Source organism: Chlamydotis macqueenii, chromosome 22 (assembly GCF_036417535.1).
Source record: "Chlamydotis macqueenii isolate bChlMac1 chromosome 22, bChlMac1.mat, whole genome shotgun sequence".
Taxonomy (NCBI): Eukaryota; Metazoa; Chordata; class Aves; order Otidiformes; family Otididae; genus Chlamydotis; species Chlamydotis macqueenii.
Window position 1 is genome coordinate 4,317,925 of NC_141577.1, and position 20,910 is coordinate 4,338,834.

The 20,910-nt window shown below is 66.6% G+C and overlaps 1 protein-coding gene across 5 annotated transcripts in view; it reads left to right on the plus strand.

Annotated features, from left to right (window-relative positions):
* Positions 1-14,055, plus strand: part of AHDC1 (AT-hook DNA binding motif containing 1) — a 49,333-nt gene extending 35,278 nt beyond the window's left edge. For 4 of the 5 annotated variants that reach the window (XM_086765203.1, XM_086765200.1, XM_086765205.1 and 1 more), the window contains 5 exons: positions 4,871-5,033; positions 6,010-6,050; positions 6,339-11,444; positions 11,545-12,183; positions 13,458-14,055. In XM_086765203.1, coding sequence (XP_086621329.1) covers positions 6,416-11,401 — 4,986 coding nt within the window. In that variant the 5' untranslated portion in view covers positions 4,871-5,033; positions 6,010-6,050; positions 6,339-6,415 and the 3' untranslated portion in view covers positions 11,402-11,444; positions 11,545-12,183; positions 13,458-14,055. Of the gene's footprint in view, positions 1-3,842; positions 4,004-4,870; positions 5,034-6,009; positions 6,051-6,338; positions 11,445-11,544; positions 12,184-13,457 lie in introns of those variants that run through there. The other variant, XM_086765201.1, reaches the window with a different exon arrangement.
* Positions 14,056-20,910: the final 6,855 nt, after the last annotated feature.

Below are 20,910 nucleotides of genomic sequence, written 5' to 3' on the forward strand. Positions count from 1 at the left end.
TTCGCCACGGGCACGCGTCCATCTGGCGCCTTCCAAATGTTACTGGCCTCGCAGGATCCCGGCCCCGCTCGCCGTTAACCCGCAGCGCACCGCCGCCTCGCAGCCAGAAAATGGAGGGGGAGGCCAGCGTGGCCCCCGCGCCCACCCCGGGGGTCCCTCCGCGGGGTGGCGGGGGGGTTCGGGGTGCCGCCGCGGACTGCGGGCAGGCGTGACGCGGGTGTTGGGTGACCCGGCGTGGCCCGCGTTGGGCAGGGACAACGGCGGGGCTGTGACTCACGCTGTGGCTATAACAGGGAGCGCGGAGCGGGGGGGGCCGCGGCCGTCTGCTCAGCCTCGGGCCTGCTGAGGATTTGGGGGTGGGGGGGGGGGGCTTGGGGCAAAAGGCACGTGCAGAAATACCCGGCACCCCGACGTGGCACCCCGAGGGGTGGGTGCTGGGGGGGTGTGTGTCCCCCTCCCCATCTGGGAGAGGCCAGGGGAGGGGGCCAGGCCGGCTGCTCGCCTCCCGCGCCGGCTCGGCGGGGCGGGGGAACAAAGCTGGCACCGAGGAAAGCGGCTAAATTTAGCCCGTTTCCCTGCTCGCGCTGAACCGCGGCTCCGGGCTCCAGCCGGCCGAGGTGCCACTGTCTCTGCCGTCCATCTGTCGCGGTTTCAGCGCCCCACCGACCCCCCCACCCCAGCCCCACTGCAGCCTCCTGCCCCCCCTCCCCACATCCCCCCCCAGCTGGAGGGGGAGTCAGGGTGGGAGAGAGGGACGGTGGCGCTGGGGCTGGGGGCACCCGGGCGTGGAGGGGAGCGTGACCCCCGCGCCGTCCCCCCCCTCCGCATCCATGGCTCCGAGCGGCGTGAGGGGAGAGGGTCTGTGTGCGGGGAAAAGGTTTTGTGCAGGGGGAGGTGATTGCGGGGGAAGATGGTGGTTGTGGGGGAGATGGTCATTGTTGGGGGGGGTGGGCATTGCAGGGAAGATGGTTCCTTGTGTGGGAGATGGTCATTTTTGGGGAGATGGTCCCTTGTTGGGGAGATGGTGACCGTGGGGGAGATGGTTCCTTGTGTGGGAGATGGTCATTTTTGGGGAGATGCTCCCTTGTTGGGGAGATGGTGACCGTGGGGGAGATGGTTCCTTGTGGGGGAGCTGGTCATGGTGGGGGAGATGGTTCCTTGCGTGGGAGATGGTCATTTTTGGGGAGATGGTCCCTTGTTGGGGAGATGGTGATTGTGGGGGAGATGGTTCCTTGTGTGGGAGATGGTCATTTTTGGGGAGATGGTCCCTTGTTGGGGAGATGGTCATTTTTGGGGAAATTATCATTGTGGGGGAGATGGTTCCTTGCAGGGCAGATGGTCATTGTGGGGGAGATGGTGATTGTTGGGGAGATGGTTCCTTGTTGGGGAGATGGTCCTTGCAGGGTGAAGTGGTGCTTGAAGTGGTTGTTGCAGGGGAGATGGTTTCCTGCAGCGGGAGGAATGGGAGCCTGGCCAGGCATCCCCATCCCTGCCCATCCCGAGGGCACCATCGTGTGTTACGGAGCTGAGGGCTGAACCCGTCAAGGGTCTCACCGGCTCTGGGACCACCAGGCCTGGAGGATGCCACCAGCCGGGCTGGGGACTGTACTGGAGGAGACGCTGGCGGCAGCAGCACAGCTGGGCCAGGCCCGAGGGAAGGGCTGTGTCCTCTGACTCAGCGTCATCCCCAGCAGCGCGGGGACGTCGGTGTCCCCGGGGTCCCCGCTTCCAGGGCCAGCCAGGAGCCGTTTGGGCAACGGGTTACCCAAGATGAGACCCAGGCACCATCTGCTCCATCTCCTCGGGGGCGGACATGGCAAGGGATGGCTTGGAACTGCAGTGGGAGTGGGGTGACAACCGAAGGAGGGGTTGGGGCTGCACCCCATGCCCCAGCACCCATCTGTGCCCGCCCCCCCCCCCCGCCGACTCCCCAGGCTCTCCTGTCACGGGGTGGTGGGTGCCCCGGGAGGGTTTCTAGATGGGATCCCAAAGCACCCCCCGGTGCCCATGGGTGCCCCCGTTCCAGAGGCGGGGGGGTGCCCTGTGCATGGGGTGCGGGCAGGGTGACGAGGCGAAGACGGAGGGGTCCTCCTGCCTGCCCGACCCCCCGCGTGGCCGGGGAGGGGGCTGGCTGGGGAGCACGGAAACCCTCGGAAAGCGCCAGCCAGGAAGCTGTCACTGGAGGGGATTTTCCACTGGTGTCAGCAGGCCGGGCTCCGGGGGGGCTGGGGGGGCAAGGGGAGGGCCGGGTGTGTGTCAGCGAGCAAGGGGGGCACGAGGGACAGGGACAGCAGCAGATGGGGGGGTGCAAGGGAGCTGCACCCCCGCTGTGCCCCCAGATGTGCGTGTGCAAGAAAACATCCGTCGTGCCGCAGCCGTGTGCGTGCACACGCAAGGGACAGCTGTGCACGCAGAACGTGGGTGACAGGGGTGTCCGGAGACACCCCCCCGCACCCAACCTGGGGGTATGGAGGGCCACCTCGTCCCCTCCCAGCACCCCGCGGTGCCCAGGGACACGGGACCCCCCCCTTTCCCCCCCAGTGCCGCGGCGGGCAGCTGGTCCCGGCGGGGCGGGAGGCGTCGAGGCGACGTGTCCCCATCTGTGTGGCGGCTGGGTCCTCGCCGCCCGCTTGTCTCCCGGTGGCATCTCCGGCCCCACCCCGACGCCTGGGTGGCCCTGGGAGCCGGGCACCAAACCACGTCCGTGTCTTGCGGGGCCGGCCCTCCGCCGCAAGCCGCCGCCGCTGCCAAGCGAGCCCCTTCCGCGCCCGAGCCGGCGCTGGGGGGGCGTGGGGGCCGCGTGCCAGCACCCTCAGGGGACTTTTGGGGAGACAGCAGCCCCCCGCGCCCTCACGGTGCCACCTCTCCCACCCAAGCGGGTGCTGGGGGGCGGTTGGCGGACGGGGGGGGGGGGGGCCACGACGCTCGCCGCCAACCCCTGTCAAGCCTGAAACCGTTAAACTAATTAAAGCTTTGCGGCAGCAGGATTAAGGCCGGGCAGGGGAGGTGGCGAGCCCAGGTAGTCGATTAGTTCACCAGGCGAGGATATTGGATTTCTGCGCGGCGAGTCAGCAGTCTTCGGGGGCTGTTATCTTTGCAGGGCTGCGGGGTCAGGAGGTGGGAAGCGGAGGTGACTGCAATCTCGCCCGCTTTCCCCCCTCCTCCTCTAAATCCTTCTCCCCCACCCCCCCCCCCAACCCCGCCACCGCCTCCAGCCCCGCCGCGGCACCCGGCTTCGCCGCCTCTCCCCCGCCCGCGGCGCCCGTCTATCTCTCCTTCGCGTTTCGTTCCCTCCGTCCGGCCCTCCTCGCTTGTGTGGTCTCGGCTGGTGTTTTGTAACCAGCGAGGGAAAAAAAAAAAAAAAAAAATTAAAAAAAAAAAATTTAAAAAGGGAAAAAAAAAAAAAAAAAAAAAAAAAAGAAGGAAAAAGGCCCTACCCCTGGCGAGCGAGCCAGGAATGGCGAAGTCCGGAGAGCCTAATGTGAAACATGTGGCGGCTGCCTGGGGCTGAGCGGGGAGGTGAAAGTGAGCGCGGCGGCGCGGCGAGCATCCCGGCGCACCCCGTTCCCCCCCGCCGCAGCCCCTTGCCCACCGCCCGGGGCCGGGCTCCCGCCTTGCACCCCGTGGTGCTGTGGGGATGGTGGGTGCTGGCCGTCCCCGTGGTGTGGTGGGTGCTGAGCGGGGGGTCGCAGGTGGTCCCGAGGGGCCGGAGCCTGATGCCGGGGACGGGGAGCGGCGTCGTGCCCGGCGCCTCTGGCACCCATGGGTGCCGCGCACCCCCGTCGGCGAGCTTGCGGGTTGGCCAAACGCACCCCGGCACGGAGATGGGGCGGCCGCGCCCCCGTGCCGCGCGACGCCCCGTCTTCCTCCCCATCGAGGCGTGCGCAGCGTGTGCGGCGGGGTCCGGCTTCCAGCGGCCGTTCTGGAAAACCTCCCGCTTCCTTCCTGCCTCCCCTCCGACAGCTCTCCGGGCGCATCGGCGGCTTCGTCCCAGACTAGAGCGGTATTTCTAGCGCAGATTTTTTTTTCCTGCTCCACATCGCCCTTGGCGTAACTCTACACCGCGCGCGGGCAACGCGGGCGGCGTTTTTTTGCCGGAGAGGTGCCCGCGTCCGCGTCGCCTTCGCACCAGCTCTGCGCCCAAAGGCTGCCGGGGAGACAGGGAAGGGGGCGGGAGGGGGATGCGGATGGACTGACAGGTTTGAATTCTTTTCCCCTGCCTTGTTGATAAGTTGTCACGCTAATCCAGACACCGGGAAGAGCCTGGATCACGCTGAGTGCATGCGTGTGTGTGTGTGTGTGCTGGGGGAGGGAGCCAACAGGCAGGGATTCACGCGCAGCTCGGGGCGGGGGGAGGACACAGGCAGACATGCAGGCACGGGGTGGGGGGTGGCAACGGATTGGGGGGCTCCGCCGTGCACCCCTGTGCCGGATGGGGAGCTGCCTTGAGTGCCTGGACCCCCAGCACGTCGGTGTCGCATGAGGGAACAGGGCTGCCCTGCACGCACACGTGTGTGCAACGCACACGTCTGTGTGGATGCGCACACGCGTGTGCCTGCGGCCTGGCAGGGGGATGCCCTTCTTCGGCTGGGCAGCCCCTGCCTCGAGGCACGGCCTGAGGGCCTGAAAGGGGTGTCCTGCCCCAAAATGCCACCCTGTGTCTGGGCACCCCACGCCGGGCCCCATCCTGCGGAGGGGCCAGCGTGGGTCCCGTGTGTCCCCGTGGGCTGTGGCCTCGTGCGGGAGGCGTGAATGGGGGGGGGGACACACGCAGCCAGCCCAACCCAGGCGAGGGCAGGGGGTGCTCGCTGGGGCGGGGGTCCGCGGGGCTGACGCGTGGGCGGGGGGGTCTGTGTCCTTGCTCGAGCAGATGGGAGCTCGGTCGCCCGCCAGCCCCTCGCACTGGAGAACGGCGCCAGCCCGCCAACCGAGTGGTTCCCGCGCGCCCAGGGCTGCGGCCTGCGCCAGAGCGGCAGCGACGGCGAGGGCAGGAGCTTCAGAGTGAACCTGCACTGCAAGCACCCCCGGCCCAGGTACCCACGGGTGGGGGGGGGGGACGGACCACGGGACCCTCGCCCCGGGAACGGGGAGCGGGGGCTGCACCGGGAGTTGGGGAGCGGGGGGCAAAGAGTGGGGTGCATGGGTGTAGGGTGGACCCTGAGCTGGGCACCCTGACCCACCCGTGGGTGCTTGGGTGGCTGGAGGGGGGGATCCAGCTTGTGCCAGCGAGGGGAAACTGAGGCAGGGGCGATGCAGGGGGGGGGTCCCCGGGGGCGCGGCTGGCAGCGGGCGGTGTCACCTGGGCTGGAGGCGGCAGCACCGGGGGCTGTTCACGGGTGGGTGGGAAGGAGGTGGGGCAGGGGGAGGGGGCGTGGAACATAAGGGCGAGGAACTCCGCCCCCCCGCCCCCCCCGCCCCCGCTCTGTCCGTCTGTCCGTCCGTGGGGCGCGGGCGGGACCGTGGCTCGCCGGGGACATCTAGCGGCAATGCGGCCACAGGGCCCCCGCCTCCCCCCCCCCCCAAACCCCGGACACCCCCTCCAGGACCCCCGCCTTAGCCCCCCCTCAAAACTCCGGACACCCCTCCCCAGGGCCTCTGCCTCGCCCCCCTCCCAAAACCCCGGACACCCTCCCCTGCAGGGTCTTCGCCTTCCCCCCACCCCGAGGGCCCCTGTCTCACTCCCCCCCAAAAAACTCCAGACACCCCCCCCAGGGCCTCTGCCTCGCCCCCCTCCCAAAACCCCAGACACTCCCCCCCAGGGCCCCCGCCTCACCTCCCACCCAAAACCCCCGACTTTCCCCCGTCCCAACCCCGTGGGGGTTGGTGGGGATGGTGGGGGCGAACCTGTCCCCGAGATGGGAGGGAGGCCCCCTGCTCTGGGCGGTGGGAGGGGTTCCTGGGGTGTCCCTTGTAGGGGACTGGCACTGCCGAGGAGCCGTGGGGGCGGTGGGCACCCAGGTGTGCCCCCCCCAGCCCGCTCTCGCTGACTGCGCGCCCCTCCCTTTGCAGAGAGCTCAAGTGCAACAGCAGGAGCAGCAGCAAAGCCGAGGGTGAGTCCCAGCCCCGCGACCCCTCCGCACCCCCCAGCCCTGGGACGGGGCAGCCCAGACCCCCACGGGCACCCCACTTCCCCTGCGGGGGCTGGCACGGGTGGTCTTGCCCCCCACCCCGAGCAGAGGAGGGGGCCGGACCCCATTTGGGTGGGTGAGGGATGAGGCTGGGCGCCGGTGCCGGGGGATGAACCGGGTGGCAAACGCGGGCGGCGGGGACGGAGCAGGGGGCTGCCGGCAGCTTTCGGCCTCACCGTCCCCCCCCTCCTACCTCTCTGCCCCCCGCAGGTCCCGGTCTCACCTTCCCCGACCCCCATGTCAGCAACTGCTCGGCCAAGCGGCACGCGGGGGAGGAGGAGGTCAGGATGCGCGTGAAGCCCCCGGGCCCAGTGGTAACGACCAGCGTTGTGCGCGGCTCGCCCGACTACGTCCGAGAGCCCAAATTCTACCCGCCGGGACACCCCACACAGCGACCCCCGGCCTGCCCGGCGGAAAAGGCCTTATCCTGCAGCGTGCTGAGCTTCCCTGAGGGCTCGTGCCCGGCACTCGGCCGGGAGCACCAGGCGGGTTCGCTGCTGCACGGCGACCCGGCCGATCGGTGCCAGAACGTGCACGGAGGCACCAAGGCGGCGGAGGACTTGTTGGGCTGTGCCGGCGAACCCCGGATCCTGGGGGGTAGCGCGGAGGAGGCAGCCGCCCGCGATCGGGCCCTGAAAACCTTCCCTGGCGCGACGCTGGCCTCGGGCCGCTGCAACGTCGACGGCATCCTCGCCTTGCTCCGAAGCAAGTGCGGCAACGGGCACATCAACCTCCACCCCGTGGTGCAGCTCATCGACATCATGAAGGACCTCAACCGCCTTTCCGAGGACCTCAAGAGCAGCGGGGTGCACCTGGACTGCGGCAGCCTCCGCGGCGGCGGCAGCGGTGGCGGGGGCCACGAGGACAGCCGCCTCCTGCCCGCCGACCGCGACCTCCAGTACAGCTTCTTCTCCTCGCCCTCCCTGGCCAACAGCATCCGCAGCCCCGAGGAACGAGGGGTGCTCTGCAAAACCGAGCCCCCGCGCCATCCCCGGCCTCCGGCTCGCGATGGAGAAACCGACGGCGGCGGGGGAAGCGCCCCGCAGCCCCCCGGCCACGGCGGGGGCGTGGGGGGGGCCTCCAAGGCGGCGGTGGCGACGGAGGAAGCCGGTTGCTCCCAGCCCGACGCCGGCGATTACTCGGACCTGGCCGAGGCGGACATCCTGAACGAACTGGCCTCCCTGGCGTGCCCGGGGACGCAGCTGCTGGAGTCGCAGGCGATCGAGCCGCGGCCCCAGTTGCTGCCAGCCCAAGAGCTGGACTCCCAGTCCCGGTTGTTGGATTCCCAGTCCTTGGAGTCGCAGCCCCAGCTGTTGGACGCTCAGAGCCTGGAGCCGCTGCCGGAATCGCTGGAGCTGCAAAACCTGGAGCCGTTGGGTTTGCAGTCGCTGGAGCCGCTCTCCGAGTCGCTGGAGCTGCAGTCGCTGGAGCCGCTCTCCGAGTCGCTGGAGCTGCAGTCGCTGGAGCCGCTGGCGGAGCCGCTGGGGCTGCAGACGCTGGAGCCGCTGCCCGCTGCCCTGGAGCCACCGCTGCTGGACGCGCGGGCCCCGCTGCTGCCCGCCGAGCCCTCGCTGCTGGAGACGCAACCGCTGGGAGCCGTGTCGGAGCTGCTGGAGGGACAAGCGGGCGCCGGCGACCCGCTGCGGCCCCACGGGCTGCAGCCCCGGCTAGGGGGGTGTCCCCTGGGCAGCGTGGTGAAACGGGGTCCCTGCGGGGGCCGGGGGGCCGGGCGGTGCGGCGAGGACCACCGCAAGTACGCCCTGCGCCGGACAGACAAGCCAAAGATGCTGTGCCGCCGGAGGAGGGCAGGGCGAGGGCGGAGGGTGGACGTCACCCCCGAGAGCCGCGTCTTGTCCCCCCTCGCCCTACCCCCCGAGGTGCCCCCCGGGCCCGAGGAGCCCGGTGCCCCGCTGCTGGCCCCCCCGCCGTCACCCCCCGCCACCCTGGACCCTGACGAGGCACCCAAAGCCCCCGCGACGGGGAAGAAGAGCAAGTGCCGGGGGGTGAGGAAAATGGTGGTGAAGATGGCCAAGATCCCCGTGTCCCTGGGGAGGAGGAACAAGACCACCTACAAGGTGTCATCGCTCAGCAGCAACCTGAACCTGGAGGGCAAGGAGCTGGCGGCCAGCAGCTCCATGGAGCCCACGCCGCTGCTGAAGATGAAGAACAACGGGCGCAACGTGGTGGTGGTCTTCCCCCCCGGAGAGATGCCCATCATCCTGAAGCGTAAGCGGGGCAGGCCTCCCAAGAACTTGCTGCTGGGCCAAACCAAGCCCAAGGAGCCCACCCCGGAGGTGAAGAAGAGGAGGAGGAGGAAGCAGAAGCTGGCCTCACCCCAACCTTCCTACATCGCCGACACCAACGACAGCAAGGCCGACTACTCAGACGTGCTGGCCAAGCTGGCCTTCCTCAACCGGCAGAGCCAGTGCTCGGGGCGATGCTCGCCGCCCCGCTGCTGGACCCCCAGCGAGCCCGAGTCCATCCACCAAGCCCCCGACACCCAGAGCATCTCCCACTTCTTGCACCGCGTCCAGGGCTTCCGCCGGCGCGGCGGCAAAGCGGGGGGCTTCGGTGGGCGCGGCGGGGGCCACGCTGCCCGCGCCGCCCGTTGCTCCTTCAGTGATTTCTTCGAGGGCATCGGGAAGAAGAAGAAAGTCCCCGCCGCCCTCCACGCCGACACCGTGCACCCGCGCAAGCGGGGCCGGCCGGAGCCCGACCCCGTGGGCAAACCCAAGCGAAAGCGACGGGCACGCAAGAACGGGGCGCTTTTCCCCGAGCCCAACCCCGGGCAGAGCTTCGGCGACGGCCCCGCCGAGTGGGTCGGCGGGGAGAAGGGCAGCCCTTGGGCCCCTCATCATGGCCACCCCGGCGCACAGGCCGGCCGCAACGGTGGCTACCAAGGGGCTGAGGCGAGGCCCTTTCATGCCGCCGCGCTGGAGTCGGGCTCCTCCGGCCGGGCCGGCTTCTACGCTGGGAGCGCGCCGTCCTCGCAGACGGAGGCCGGCCCGGAGAGGCACAATCTCTTCACCGGCTACTTTCGCTCCTTGCTGGACTCGGACGACTCCTCCGACCTGCTGGACTTTGCCCTCTCGGCTTCCCGCTCCGAATCCCGCAAGTCGGCGGCCACCTACACCGCCCCGCCGGCCGCCTTGCCGGGCCAGCGAGGCCTGGCCGCCTACCCGGCCCGGGGTGGCAAGGTAGCGGCGGCAACCCCCGGCGCCGAGGCCGCTTTCCACGCGGCGATGCAGGGCCGGCCGGCCTTCCCACCCGGCCGCGCCGCCACCGCTGCCGCCGCTGGCTATGGTGTGTCCCAAGGGTCGTCGGAGTGCCGGGGGGCCGAGGCCTTCCCCAAACTGGCGCCGCCTTCGGCCGTCTCGCGGTCGCCCACGGCTCACCCGGCGGCCAGCGGCACCCCCGGCTACTCCCCGTACGGCAGCTACGGCTCCGGGCAGAGTGTGGCACCCGCCAGCGTCTTCCCGGCGGGGAAGCAGTACCCGTCGGCGCAGGACTGCCCCAACAGCAAGGACTGCAGCTTCGCCTACGGCAGCGGCAGCAGCCTCCCGTCCTCTCCCAGCAGCGCCCACAGCGCCGGTTACGCGCCGCAGACGGCCGGTCCCAGCCTGCCGTTGGGCAAAGCCGCCTTCTTCAACAGCGCCGAGCAAGGGGGACAGTTCTCCAGCGCGGCGCACACCCCGTTGCGCTGCGACAGCCGGGCCAGCACCGTCTCGCCCGGCGGCTACATGGTGCCCAAGGGTTCGGCCTCCTTCCAGCCTTCGCCCGAAAATTGCCGGCAGTTCCCCAGCGCCGCGCCGTGGGCTTTCCGGCAAGGCTACGGTGGGTTGGACTGGAGCTCAGAGGCCTTCAGCCAGCTCTACAACCCGGGCTTTGAGTGCCACCTCAACGAGCCCAACGTCATCTTGGACATCTCCAACTACACCCCGCAGAAAGCCAAGCAGCAGACTGTCTCAGAGACCTTCTCCGAGTCCTCCTCCGACAGCACCCAGTTCAACCAGCCGGCCGGCTACCGGCGCGCCAACAGCGAGGCCTCCTCCAGCGAGGGCCAGTCCAGCCTCTCCAGCCTGGAGAAGCTGATGATGGACTGGAACGAGGCGTCCTCCGCCCCAGGCTACAACTGGAACCAGAGCGTCCTCTTCCAGAGCAACTCCAAGCCCGGTCGGGGCCGACGGAAGAAGGTGGACATGTTTGACACCTCCCACCTGAGCTTCTCCTCCTCTTCCTCCTCCTCCTCCGTGTACCCTTCCAAGAGGAGCACAGGACCCCGGCAGCCCCGGGGGTCCCGGGGGGCTTGTGCCTCCAAGAAGGAGAGGGGGACGGGCAAGGCCAAGTTCCCCACCAAGTCGCAGGCGGTGAACCCCCTCTTCCAGGAGAGCACGGACCTGGGCTTGGACTACTACAGCGGGGACAGCAGCATGTCCCCCCTGCCCTCCCAATCCCGGGGCTTCGGGGTGGGCGAGCGGGACCCCTGCGACTACGCCGGCCCCTACTCCATGAACCCCTCCACCCCCTCGGACGGGACTTTCGTCCAGGGTTTTCAGAGCGATTCTCCCGGTTTGGGGCAGCCAGATTTGGAGAGCAAGCACTTCCCTGCCCTCCCTCACCAGTTGGCGGCCCCCGGCCAGCAGACTGTCTTTGAGGCCGGCTTGCAGAAAGCCTTCTCGCCCAACTGCTCCCCAACCTTGGCCTTCAAGGAGGACCTCCGGGCGGGCGACATCCGCAAGCTGCCCGCCTGCGACTCGCTCAAACACAGCATGCAGGGGGGGGCCCTGCCCCACGCCCCCCACTTGGCTTGCCGCGACCTCCCCATGCCTCAGCCCCACTACGATTCCCCCAGTTGCAAAAACCCCCCGTACTGGTATTCCCCCAACGCCAGCACCCGCAGCCCTTCGTACGACGCCAAAGCCGGTGGGGGGGCCGGGATGCTGGTAGACTTCATGGGGAGGACGGACCCCGCGTGTCTCAACCCCCACTTGAGCAGCCCCAGCGGCACCCACCCCTCCAAGGGCGAGAAGGAGCCCTTGGAGATGTCCCGCGCCCACCACCGAGGACCCTACGCTTGTCCCTTGATCAATGACTTGAACATCTCCCCCGTCCCGAGAGACTCAATGCTGCAGCTGCAGGACAACTACAGGTACCCCAGTTTTGCACCCCAAGGGCACCCCGTCATGGCCCCCGCCCAGAAGAGCGGGTTTTTGGGACCCATGGTAGAGCAACAACAACACCCCGAGGACACTTTTACGGTCACCTCATTGTAGGGTCTGCTGACGTGCCAACCGGACAACGAGGTTTTGTTACAGGGTAGGTGGGGGAGCGGGGGGTGGCGGAAGAGGGGGGGCCGGGGCACCCCCGGGCCCTTCTCATCGAGTCCCCCCCCCTCCGTGTTGTGTTTCTCTTGCAGAGGTAATTTAGCCAGCACTTTTTTTCTGGAACACTTTTCAAGTTCTGTATTTAACTGGGATTGGAACCGTTTGTTTTCTTAAAAAAAAAAGAAAAAAAAAAAGAAAAAAAAAGGAAAAAAAAGGAAAAAAAAAGGAGAAAAAAAATTAAAAAATAAGCGAAACGAAAGGAAAAAAAAATAATAATGGACAAAGAGAGAAAAGCCCCATTTTTTCCCCCCTCCGCACTCAAACCCGCTCCGCCTGCCGACCGCCTGGCTCTGCTTTCTGGACTGCCGCCCCCTCCTCACCCGCAGCAGGACAATCGGATGGACGGATGGACGGACGGATGGACAGACAGATGGACGGACAGTGCTGGCCCCCACCCAGCCCACGGCAGGCAGGGCAGGAGGCGGCCGTGGGGCCTGGGGGTCAGTGGCTGGGTGCCCCCTGCCCACAGCCCGGCCGGGGGGGCGGGCGTCTTTTTGGGGATTATTTTTGGTTTTGTTTTTTTTTTTTGTCTTGTCTTTTCCCTCCCCGTCCGCTCGCTCGCCGGGGGTGTTTGTCTCGCCGGATGGATGCCGACGGGTGTTTGGGAGAGCTGACCCCCACCAGGCTCTGGCAGCTCCGCCAGCCGGGCTCGGAGGTGCCCCCCGCACCCGGTAAGTGCCACCCGAGCCCCCTGGGAGGGTGCTGTGGGGCTGGGGGGGCAGGGGGCAGTGGGGGGGCTGCACGCTTTTCGGTGGGCTTTCGAACCCAAACGCACCCGGGGAGGTTCACCCCACGGCCAAGCGTCAAACTGGGGAGCCCGTCAGCCCCAGTGTCTGTGGGTGGTGGGGTGCGGGGTGCTGGACCCCCGGGTGTGCCGGAACTGGGGGAGTGTGGGGGTGCCCCAGAGCCCTGAGTGTGTGGGTGCCAGACTGGGGGTGCACAGGACCCCTGGGTGCATGGGTGCCAGACGTGGGTGGGCAGGACCCCAGACCCCCAAGTTCATGGGTGCCAGATGGGAGGGGGGCACAACCCCAGACCCCCGGGTGCATGGGTGCCAGACCCTCGGGTGCGTGGGTGCCAAATGGGGGGTGGGAAGGACCCCAGACCCCAGTGTGTGTGGGTGCCAGATGGGGGGTGGGCAGGACCCCAGACCCCCGGGTGCATGGGTGCCAGACTATTGGGTGCGTGGGTGCCAAATGGGGGGTGGGAAGGACCCCAGACCCCAGCGTGCGTGGGTGCCAGTTGGGGGGTGGGCAGGACCCCAGATCCCCAAGTTTGTGGATGCCAGATGGGGGGTGGGCAGGACCCCAGACCCCCGGGTGCATGGGTGCCAGACTATTGGGTGCGTGGGTGCCAAATGGGGGGTGGGATGGACCCCAGACCCCCGGGTGCATGGGTGCCAGTTGGGGGGTGGGCAGGACCCCAGATCCCCAAGTTTGTGGGTGCCAGATGGGGAGTGGGCAGGACCCCAGACCCCCGGGTGCATGGGTGCCCAACCCCTGGGTGCGTGGGTGTCAAATGGGAGGTGGGCAGTTCCCTAGAGCCCTGGCTGTGTGGGTGCCAGATGGGGGGTGGGCAGGACCCCAGACCCCCGGGTACATGGGTGCCAGACCCTTGGGTGCGTGGGTGCCAAATGGCGGGTAGGAAGGACCCCAGACCCCAGCGTGCATGGGTGCCAGATGGGGGGTGGGCAGGACGCCACGCCCCCGGGTATGTGGGTGCTAGATGGGGGTGCGCAGGACCCCAGACCCCTGGGGCGCGGCTCCATCCCTTCACGCGGGGTGCAGGGGCCAAGAGGGCTCCCTGCCCCCCCGGTTGCCGCAAACCCCCCGAATTGGGTGCCCCGACACAATGCCGAGCCCCACCCTCACGCCCCGCACCCCCAGCCAGGCCGAGGGGCCGCGGCGGTGGGATGCTCACCCCTCTCTCCCCTCTCCCCCCCCAGCCTGCCCACCGGCCGCAGCACCCTCGGCCCCGCGCCCCTGACCCGTCCCGGCCACCGGAGCAGAGAGGAGAGGAGGGGGCTGCTGCCGGCGGGGTACCCCAGCCCCGTCGCCCCCCGCCTCGCCCGCCGGCCCCCGCCTCGGCCGTGGCGCCGGCGCCGCGTTCTCTCTCCTCCCGGCCAGAAGCAGAGGGACTCTTCTAATTTTGATTTTTTTATTTTATTAATTTTCATTTTTTTCTGCACAAAACCAGCAATTGTAAATACTTTTGAAGAAAAGAAGTAAAAAAAAAAAAAAAAATGTTTAAGGGGAAAAAAAAAAATTTAAAAAGCCGAAAATTCACAAAAAAAAAAAAAAAATCAAAGAAGAGAGAGCCACGCACCGGAGGGAGAATCAAAAAGTGACGGAGAACAGAGACCTAACGCGACCGAGAGGCGAAGATGCAGGAGAGGAGAGCAAAAACCCCCCAGTATGCACTGAGAAAAAAAAAAATTATTTACAGATCGATCGACAAAAAAAAAAAAAAAAAAGAAAAAAAAGTAACAATAACCTATTTATTGTATATAATGTTTTATTATAAATCGTGTCTTGTATATTGCATTCTGTACATCTGCTGTGGTTTTGTGGTGTGCAACTTCCGCATGGGTTCCTTGGGTTTCCGTTGCCTTTTTTTAATGCCGCTGACGATGATTTGAGTTTTATTTTTATTATTATTACGAAGAAGAACGAGGCGGGGTTTTTTTGGCAGTACACACCCAAAGATCCGAATTTGTATTAAAAGAAAAAGGAGTTTAAAAAAAAAAAAAAATTAAAAAAAAAAAAAAAAGGAGGAGAAATCAATCACACACCCTTTTGGGGGGGTGGGGAGCGGGCTGGGGGAAACGGGGGGTCACTGGTTTTCCCGTGGCCCCCGGCGCGGCAACGGCGATGAGCTCGGGGTGTGGGTGCCGGGGGGGACTTCGGGCCCCTCTCCCCCCGGACCCCTGTGTGAGTGTGTCCCAGGGTTTGGCAACTTCTGTACAGCTTTGTGGATTGGGGGAGGGAAAAAAAAAAAAAAAAAAAAAGAGAGAAAAAATACCTTGAAATGAGAAAAAAAAGGCAAAATGAAAAAAAAAAATAGGAAAAAGCCCCCAGCTGGTGAAAACAGCCCCCCTGTCCCCATCCCCTCCCCGGCTGAGCTGTGCAGCCCTGGCTGGAGCGGACCCCCCCCGCGGTGAGCCCCCCCTGCCCCTCACCTGCTCGTTTTGTGTTCTCTAGGAAGGAATTTTTCATAGGCACTTTTTTTATATTAAAAAAAAAAAAAACAACCAAACCACAGAAGCCCTCTGTGCTGAGCGGTGCCCGCTGCTTTCTGTGCTTCTCTTTAAGGGGGGCACGGCCTGGCTGTGCTGAGGGGGAGACGGGGGGGGCTGGAGGGAGGCTGAACACACCCCCCCCCCGGATTTTGGGGGGATGCCTGGACCCGGCCGGAGGTGGGAATGCAGCCAGAAAGAGGAATTTTGGGGGAAATCGGGGTGCGGCGTGGCACAGTGCGGGGTAGGGGGGGCTCTCCCAGGGGTGGGGGGGCTAACGCGGGTCCCAGGGGGGGCTTGGGGTGCCCTCCCCGATGGCCGGCTGAGGGGCTGTGGGTGCTGCCCTTCGCCAGGCAGGATGGGTGCCCACTCCTCCCTGGCACTCATGGGGCACCCAGATTTGGGGCGGGGGGGGGGGGATGCAGGGGGGCTGCCAGGCGGCTCCGCGGTGATGCATGGGGAAAGCGCCGACGCCATAAATAATAATAATTAAAAAAAAAATAAAATTAAAAAAAAATAAAAATCCACCAACTTCCAGGACTGGGAAGATGAAGGCGGCAGCATCCTCTGGGCAAGGAGGGTGGGTGGGAGGGGGGGGGTCAGGATCGGGGGCACCCAGTGGGTGGGAGAGGTGAGTGATCCCGGCGGGGTCAGGGCTGCTGCAGCGAATGGTGCAGCGCTGGGGGGGTCTGGGGGGGGGGCGATGGGGGGGGAGGCAGGAGGTTGCTATGGAGAAAGCACACGCGGTGCATACTGATGGGTGGGGGGGCTGCGGAGGGGGAGCGGGGCTGCGGGGGGGGGGGGAGCGGGGCTGCCGGCACCGCCGCAGCCGGGGAAGATGTGAGGCGTGTGCGGGGGGGGGGGTGCTGGGGGACCTCCTCCTTAGGACCCCCCCACCCCAGCCTCAGGGGTCCCCGGTTCAACGCAGCCCCCTCCCCGCCTTACAGGGTGCAAGGTGGGCTCACAGGGACACCCCCCCCGCCCACGTCCCAGGGGTCCTGGAAGGCGGGGGGCGGTTCCCAGTCCCGGTGCCCCAGGTGAAGGCGGTTGGGTGTTTTGGGCGGGGGGGGGTTGGCTGTATTTCCACCCCTCCCCACCCCAGGGCCCTGTGAGTGTTGCAGGGGGGCCCTTGGGGTGCTGGTGGGTCATGGAGCTCCCCCCCAAATCTGGCTGGTGGCTCCCCCTACCCCAGGGATGAGATGGGTCCTGCAATGCAACCACCCCAGTGACCAAACTGGGAGGGGGCTGTTGTGCCTTCGTGGCCCCCCCACCCCCTCAGGTGCCTCTCGCATCGGGCAAGGCCCTCAGGTGAGGTGGGGGAGCGGGGGGGGGGGTGTCTCTGCTGGTGAAGGGGACCCTGCCCCTCCACCCTGGGGTCCAACGGTTGCCTGGGGACTGGCCATGCTGGGTGGTTTGAGTGGGGGGGAGCGTTGCACCCCTAATTGCCCCAAATGGCCCCAACCGTCCCATTGTTCAATGGGGAAAGGGAGGCACGGGGGGCGGTGGGGCTGCGTGACCACCCCCACCTTGGCTCCAGTGCGATGCTCCCCGTGAGCATCGAATTTGCTCTTTCCCCCTCATTTTTTCCTCTCTTTCATTTTGGGTCGCAAAAAGCGGCATCAAAGGAGGACGAAATCTGTCGCGCCCCGATTAACGCCCCGGTGAGGTGGGCGCAGACGAACGTGAGACCGCCGGTGGGACCTGGGTGAGAAATTCCCCTGGGATATCAATCCCACCGGGAGGCATCGCCTGGCACGGGCACTGCCGGCTGCTTGGAGCACAGCTTGATTTTATTTATTTTATTTTATTTTATTTTATTTTTTTAAGGCTCAATTAAATCTATCAAGCAGCGCGCGCCGTTTCTGCGGCTGAGAAGCCTGGCGATCGGGCTGATTGCCGCGGGTTTATCAGCGCGGCCCAGCGTCGCCGCCGCGCCCGGCTCTCGCCGGGGTTTTGCCAGGAGAGGCTGTTTGGAGGGCAGTGGGGAAGGAGAAAAGGCTTCAAAATTTGGTGGGGAAAATGGTTGGTTTGCTACTTTTTTCATTTGCGTGGCACGCGTTTATCGAAGGTTTTTGGGAGCGGGCACGGCCGCGGCGCCCAGGGTGACGCCGGATGAACGGGGAGCAGGAAGCCTGGCTGTACCTGCACGGCCGCGCCGCCTCCTCGCGATGGAAACGATGATTTTAATTAAGCCGCTCTGCTGGGAGTTGGTTTCCGGCCTATCGTCGCGCTAACGATGCCGGAGCGGGCGGCGGCGCTCGGCGCTGGGGATGGTGCGGGCCAACGGGACGAGGGGCGCTCGGTGTCGTGGGCGCGGCAGCGGGGCCCGGGGCTGACGCCGGAGCCGCGGTTTGCCGGAGCCTCGCCCGTGCCGCGCCACGGCTGTAAGGAAACCCATCGTGGTGCTGCCGCCGGGCTCCGGCACGCGCCGGGGAGGAAGGCAGCTTTGCCGCCATTTTGATTTGTTTTTCCATCCCCTTGGAAACAAGGCAAGAATTTGCCTTCCTGCCCATCGTGCGGGGACAGATCCGGGGGGAGCGCGGCTGGGGAAACGCCCTGTTCCCCGCGAGGCGAGGGGCGACGTGCCGGGGCGGAGGACGGCACGCGTCGACACCCCGGCACGCGTCGACACCCCGGCACGTGGGAGCACGTGGAAGCACGCGTGCCGAACTTGCCCCGGTACCCACAGCCGGCTCAGGCGTTGCACCCGCAGCGGGACGAGGGCCCTGTCGCCCACCCCAGCCCTGGGGTCTGACCCCGGGGGGCACTGGGGGGCCCCTGCCTTCGCCTGGCAGGGCCGAGGCCAGCAGAGCTGCCCGGGAGGTTTGGACACCCCCTTTTTCTCCTTCAAATTAATGGCTGTGCCGTGAAGAAAATTGAAGCCATTATTCTTCGCTCGCATCCTTTATCCCCCCCAACTCCAACCGCTTGACATGCTAATCACAAGCTAACGAGGAAGGGAGGCCATTTCCCACGTCAGACCCGAAATCCGGTGCATCTGGCAGCCGGGGTGGGCGGCATCTCGTACCGGGGGGGGCTGCCAGCACCCCTGCCCCAACGTCGGCACCCCTGCCGCTGCAGCGGCCCATCCTGGCAAGCAGCCCCCCGTAGCCCCGTCGAAGCCCCCTCCCCGTGGCCGGGGGCTCCCCCAGGCTGGCCTTGTCCCCCACTGCGGGACAGCCGGGGAGGGGGTGCGGGGTGATGGCGACGCTCCCCAGGGCCGTCCCGCCGCAGGCAGCCCCTGTCGTGCCGTGTCCCCGCCGCGGCATCAGCCTCCTACGCGGGCAGCGGAGGCGGCGCGGAGCCCAGCTGGAGCACCAGACCACCCCTGCTTTTCCCAGAGGAAGGGCCAGGCCCTTGGAAGCTATTTCCACCCCTCTGTGTGACCCCCCCCCCCCCACCGTCTCCCCTCCTCCTCCTCCATCCTCCTTCCGCTCGGGCTCCCCATGCGCTCCGGGGTCCAGCTGAGCCCCGGCGCACTCATTGCACCCACCGCAGGGTTGAGCCTGCCCATTCCCAGCCACCCCAGGCTGGATTTGGCCCAGCAGCCGGCCGGGCAGAAAGCTCTGGAGTCCATTAACATTCCCCGAAGCGCTCTAATCCCCCTCTCTGCCCTGGCTCTGGCTTTTACTCGGTTTTAATCAAGCCCAGCCTGGCGCCTTTTAAATAACCGGGGCGGATGGCACCCCGCTCGCCGCACGGCACGAGGGTGCTGCCGGCCCCGGCGCGGGTGCCGGCGTGGAGGGGGAGGCAGGGGCGGCCGGGGGCAGAGCGTTCGCAGAGGTCTCCACTCTCCGGTAATTTTACCAAAAAAAAAAAAAAAAAAAAAAGGCATTTTTGGAGCCAGAGGAGCTGAGATCAGCAGAGCGGGGGCCAGGGATGCGAGAGGGAATAAAAGCAAAGGCTATTGCAGGGGTTGTTGTTAATATTTGCTGGCTGGTGATACTGGGGGGGGGCGGGCTGCGTGCCCACCCCCGTGGGGAATGGGCAGGGAGGGGGATTTGGCAGCCGGACGCCCGGGTTCCTTCCTGGCACCCACTGATGGGGTGGGGGGGTGCAGGATTCGTGCCAGCACACCCAGGTCCCGCGCAGCCGCCGCTGAGGCTCCGGCTGGGGCGAGAAACGATGCTCCTCAACCAGAGCTGGGGGGGCTCTGGACCCCCCTGTGGGGACCAGAAGGGTGCAGGGAGGGTGGGCTACAGAGGCTTCGCCGTATCCCTGCTGCAAAGGGAGCAAGGGCCTGGGGGAGCAGAGACCCCCATGGGGGTCCGGGATGGGACCCCCCCGGGGAGGGGGCAGCCGGGTCCATTTGGGGCCGGGGGCTCTGTGGGGTCGCGGTGGCCTCGCCCTGCGAGAAGGGAGCGGGGAGCAACGGCGGTTTAGCCCCAGGCTGGCAGTGGGGCTGGGTTGCGGGGGATTTGGGGGTGAGCCGAGGGGCAGCACGTGGGGTTTTGGGGGGCGAAGCGTGAGCCGAAGCGTGTGTTTTTCCGGGGGCCCCGGCGGTGCGAGTTATCAGCGGTGGCAGAAGCGCGGTGCTTCCCGGCCGGGTGTGAGCGCTGGCTCCTCGGGGAGGGATTAAGGGGATTATATTATTATTTGTTATCACTGAGGGGAGGGCGGGGGGGGAGAAAAAAAAAAAAGAAGAAACCTCCATTGCTGGGAACTCAGCCTAATCGGAGCGGAGATTAGCTTCCCCGCCTCTGCCCGGCCGCGCTGGGACGGCTCCCACGGGCACGGGGGCTGCGGTGCCCCTGCGCGGGATGGGGGTCCGGGGGGTCCCAGCGGCGTGGGGTGAGGCGAGGCCGCCGGGGAGCCACGGGCAGGACCAGATTTTGGAGGCGACGGTTGCTGCCCGTGGCAGTTGGCGGAGAAAATGGCGGCTCCTCGTCCAAGCCTCCCCCGCGGGGCCGTGGGGACCCTCGCCCTCAGTTGGGCGCGGTGGCACCCCCGGCCCTGGGGGTACTGGCCCCGCGGTTCGGCACAGGGCAAGCTGGGAGCGATGCCCTGCCCCGGGGATGGCTCGAGCCGCGTCCGAGGCTGCTGGCGATGGCGAGCTCGTGGCCGTCGCCGTGGTTTTCCATCTCCCTCGGCCACAGCGGGGGAATTTGGGCAGTTTTAGGGGGAGCAGGAGCTTGGCAGCACAGGCAGGGGGTTTGCACCTCACCTGGCGTCTGGATGAGGGCGAGCGTCCCCAGAGACACCCCGGCATCCCCGGAGGATGGGGGACAAGCGTGGCCGTGGTCCCCCACTCTCGCACCCCCCAGGGAACCAGCTCCCAGGCTGAGTAGGGGTGCTTCGGGGCACGGGGGGCTGCGGGGGAGACCCTGCAAGGGGTCTCTGCCAGCCCAGCAAGGGCAGGCAGGGGGGCGGGAGGATGAGGAGGGTCTGGCTGAGCCAGAGACCCACGAACAGCAAAGTTTTAGGGTTCCCCTCCGGCAGCGGGGTGGCGTGCCCCATCCTACCGCCGCCGTGCGCCCGTCAGGGCTGCGCCGTGCTGGGCAGCTGGCTGGTGCCCGCCGGCACCGCGGGTCCTGTGCCACTCCCCGCCTGTCCCGAGGCCGCGGGGCTGCGGACGGAGATGCCCTGCGACATCCAGCGAGGAGGGGGCGGCTCTTACCCCCTCCTCAAGCCCCATCTCTGTGGGCTGGGACTCTCCCAAGGACAATCTCATCACACAGCAGCTCACAACCACACACCTTGATTTTTTTTTTTTCTTTCAAAACCCTCGGTTTCCAGCAAACGGAGGTCACGCCGGGTTTGGTTTCTCCACTGTGAGGGTGCTGAGCGCTGGAGAAGCTGCGGGTGCCCCAGGCCGGGCTGGACGGGACCTTGAGCGGCCTGGTCTGGTGGCAGGTGTCCCTGCCCAAGGCAGGGGGTGGGACTGGATGAATTTTAAGGTCCCTTCCACCCCAAACCGTTCTGTGATTCTACGAAATGTGGGGTGTGGGCGTGGGGCAGCCCCTCTCCGCTTTGGCCTTGGCTGTAGCGAGGCTGCAGCCGCCGCCGCGGCAGAAAGCCCGTCGTGAGAGCTGCTTCCGCGCGCCGTTTCCGCCCATGGACCGCGCTATTTTCTTCAGTCTTTTATTTACACTTTATTGCTCTTGTTTTTGCACCGGCAAGCGCTGCTGGAGTGCACAGAAATCCTTCAGATCTCGGCTGGCAG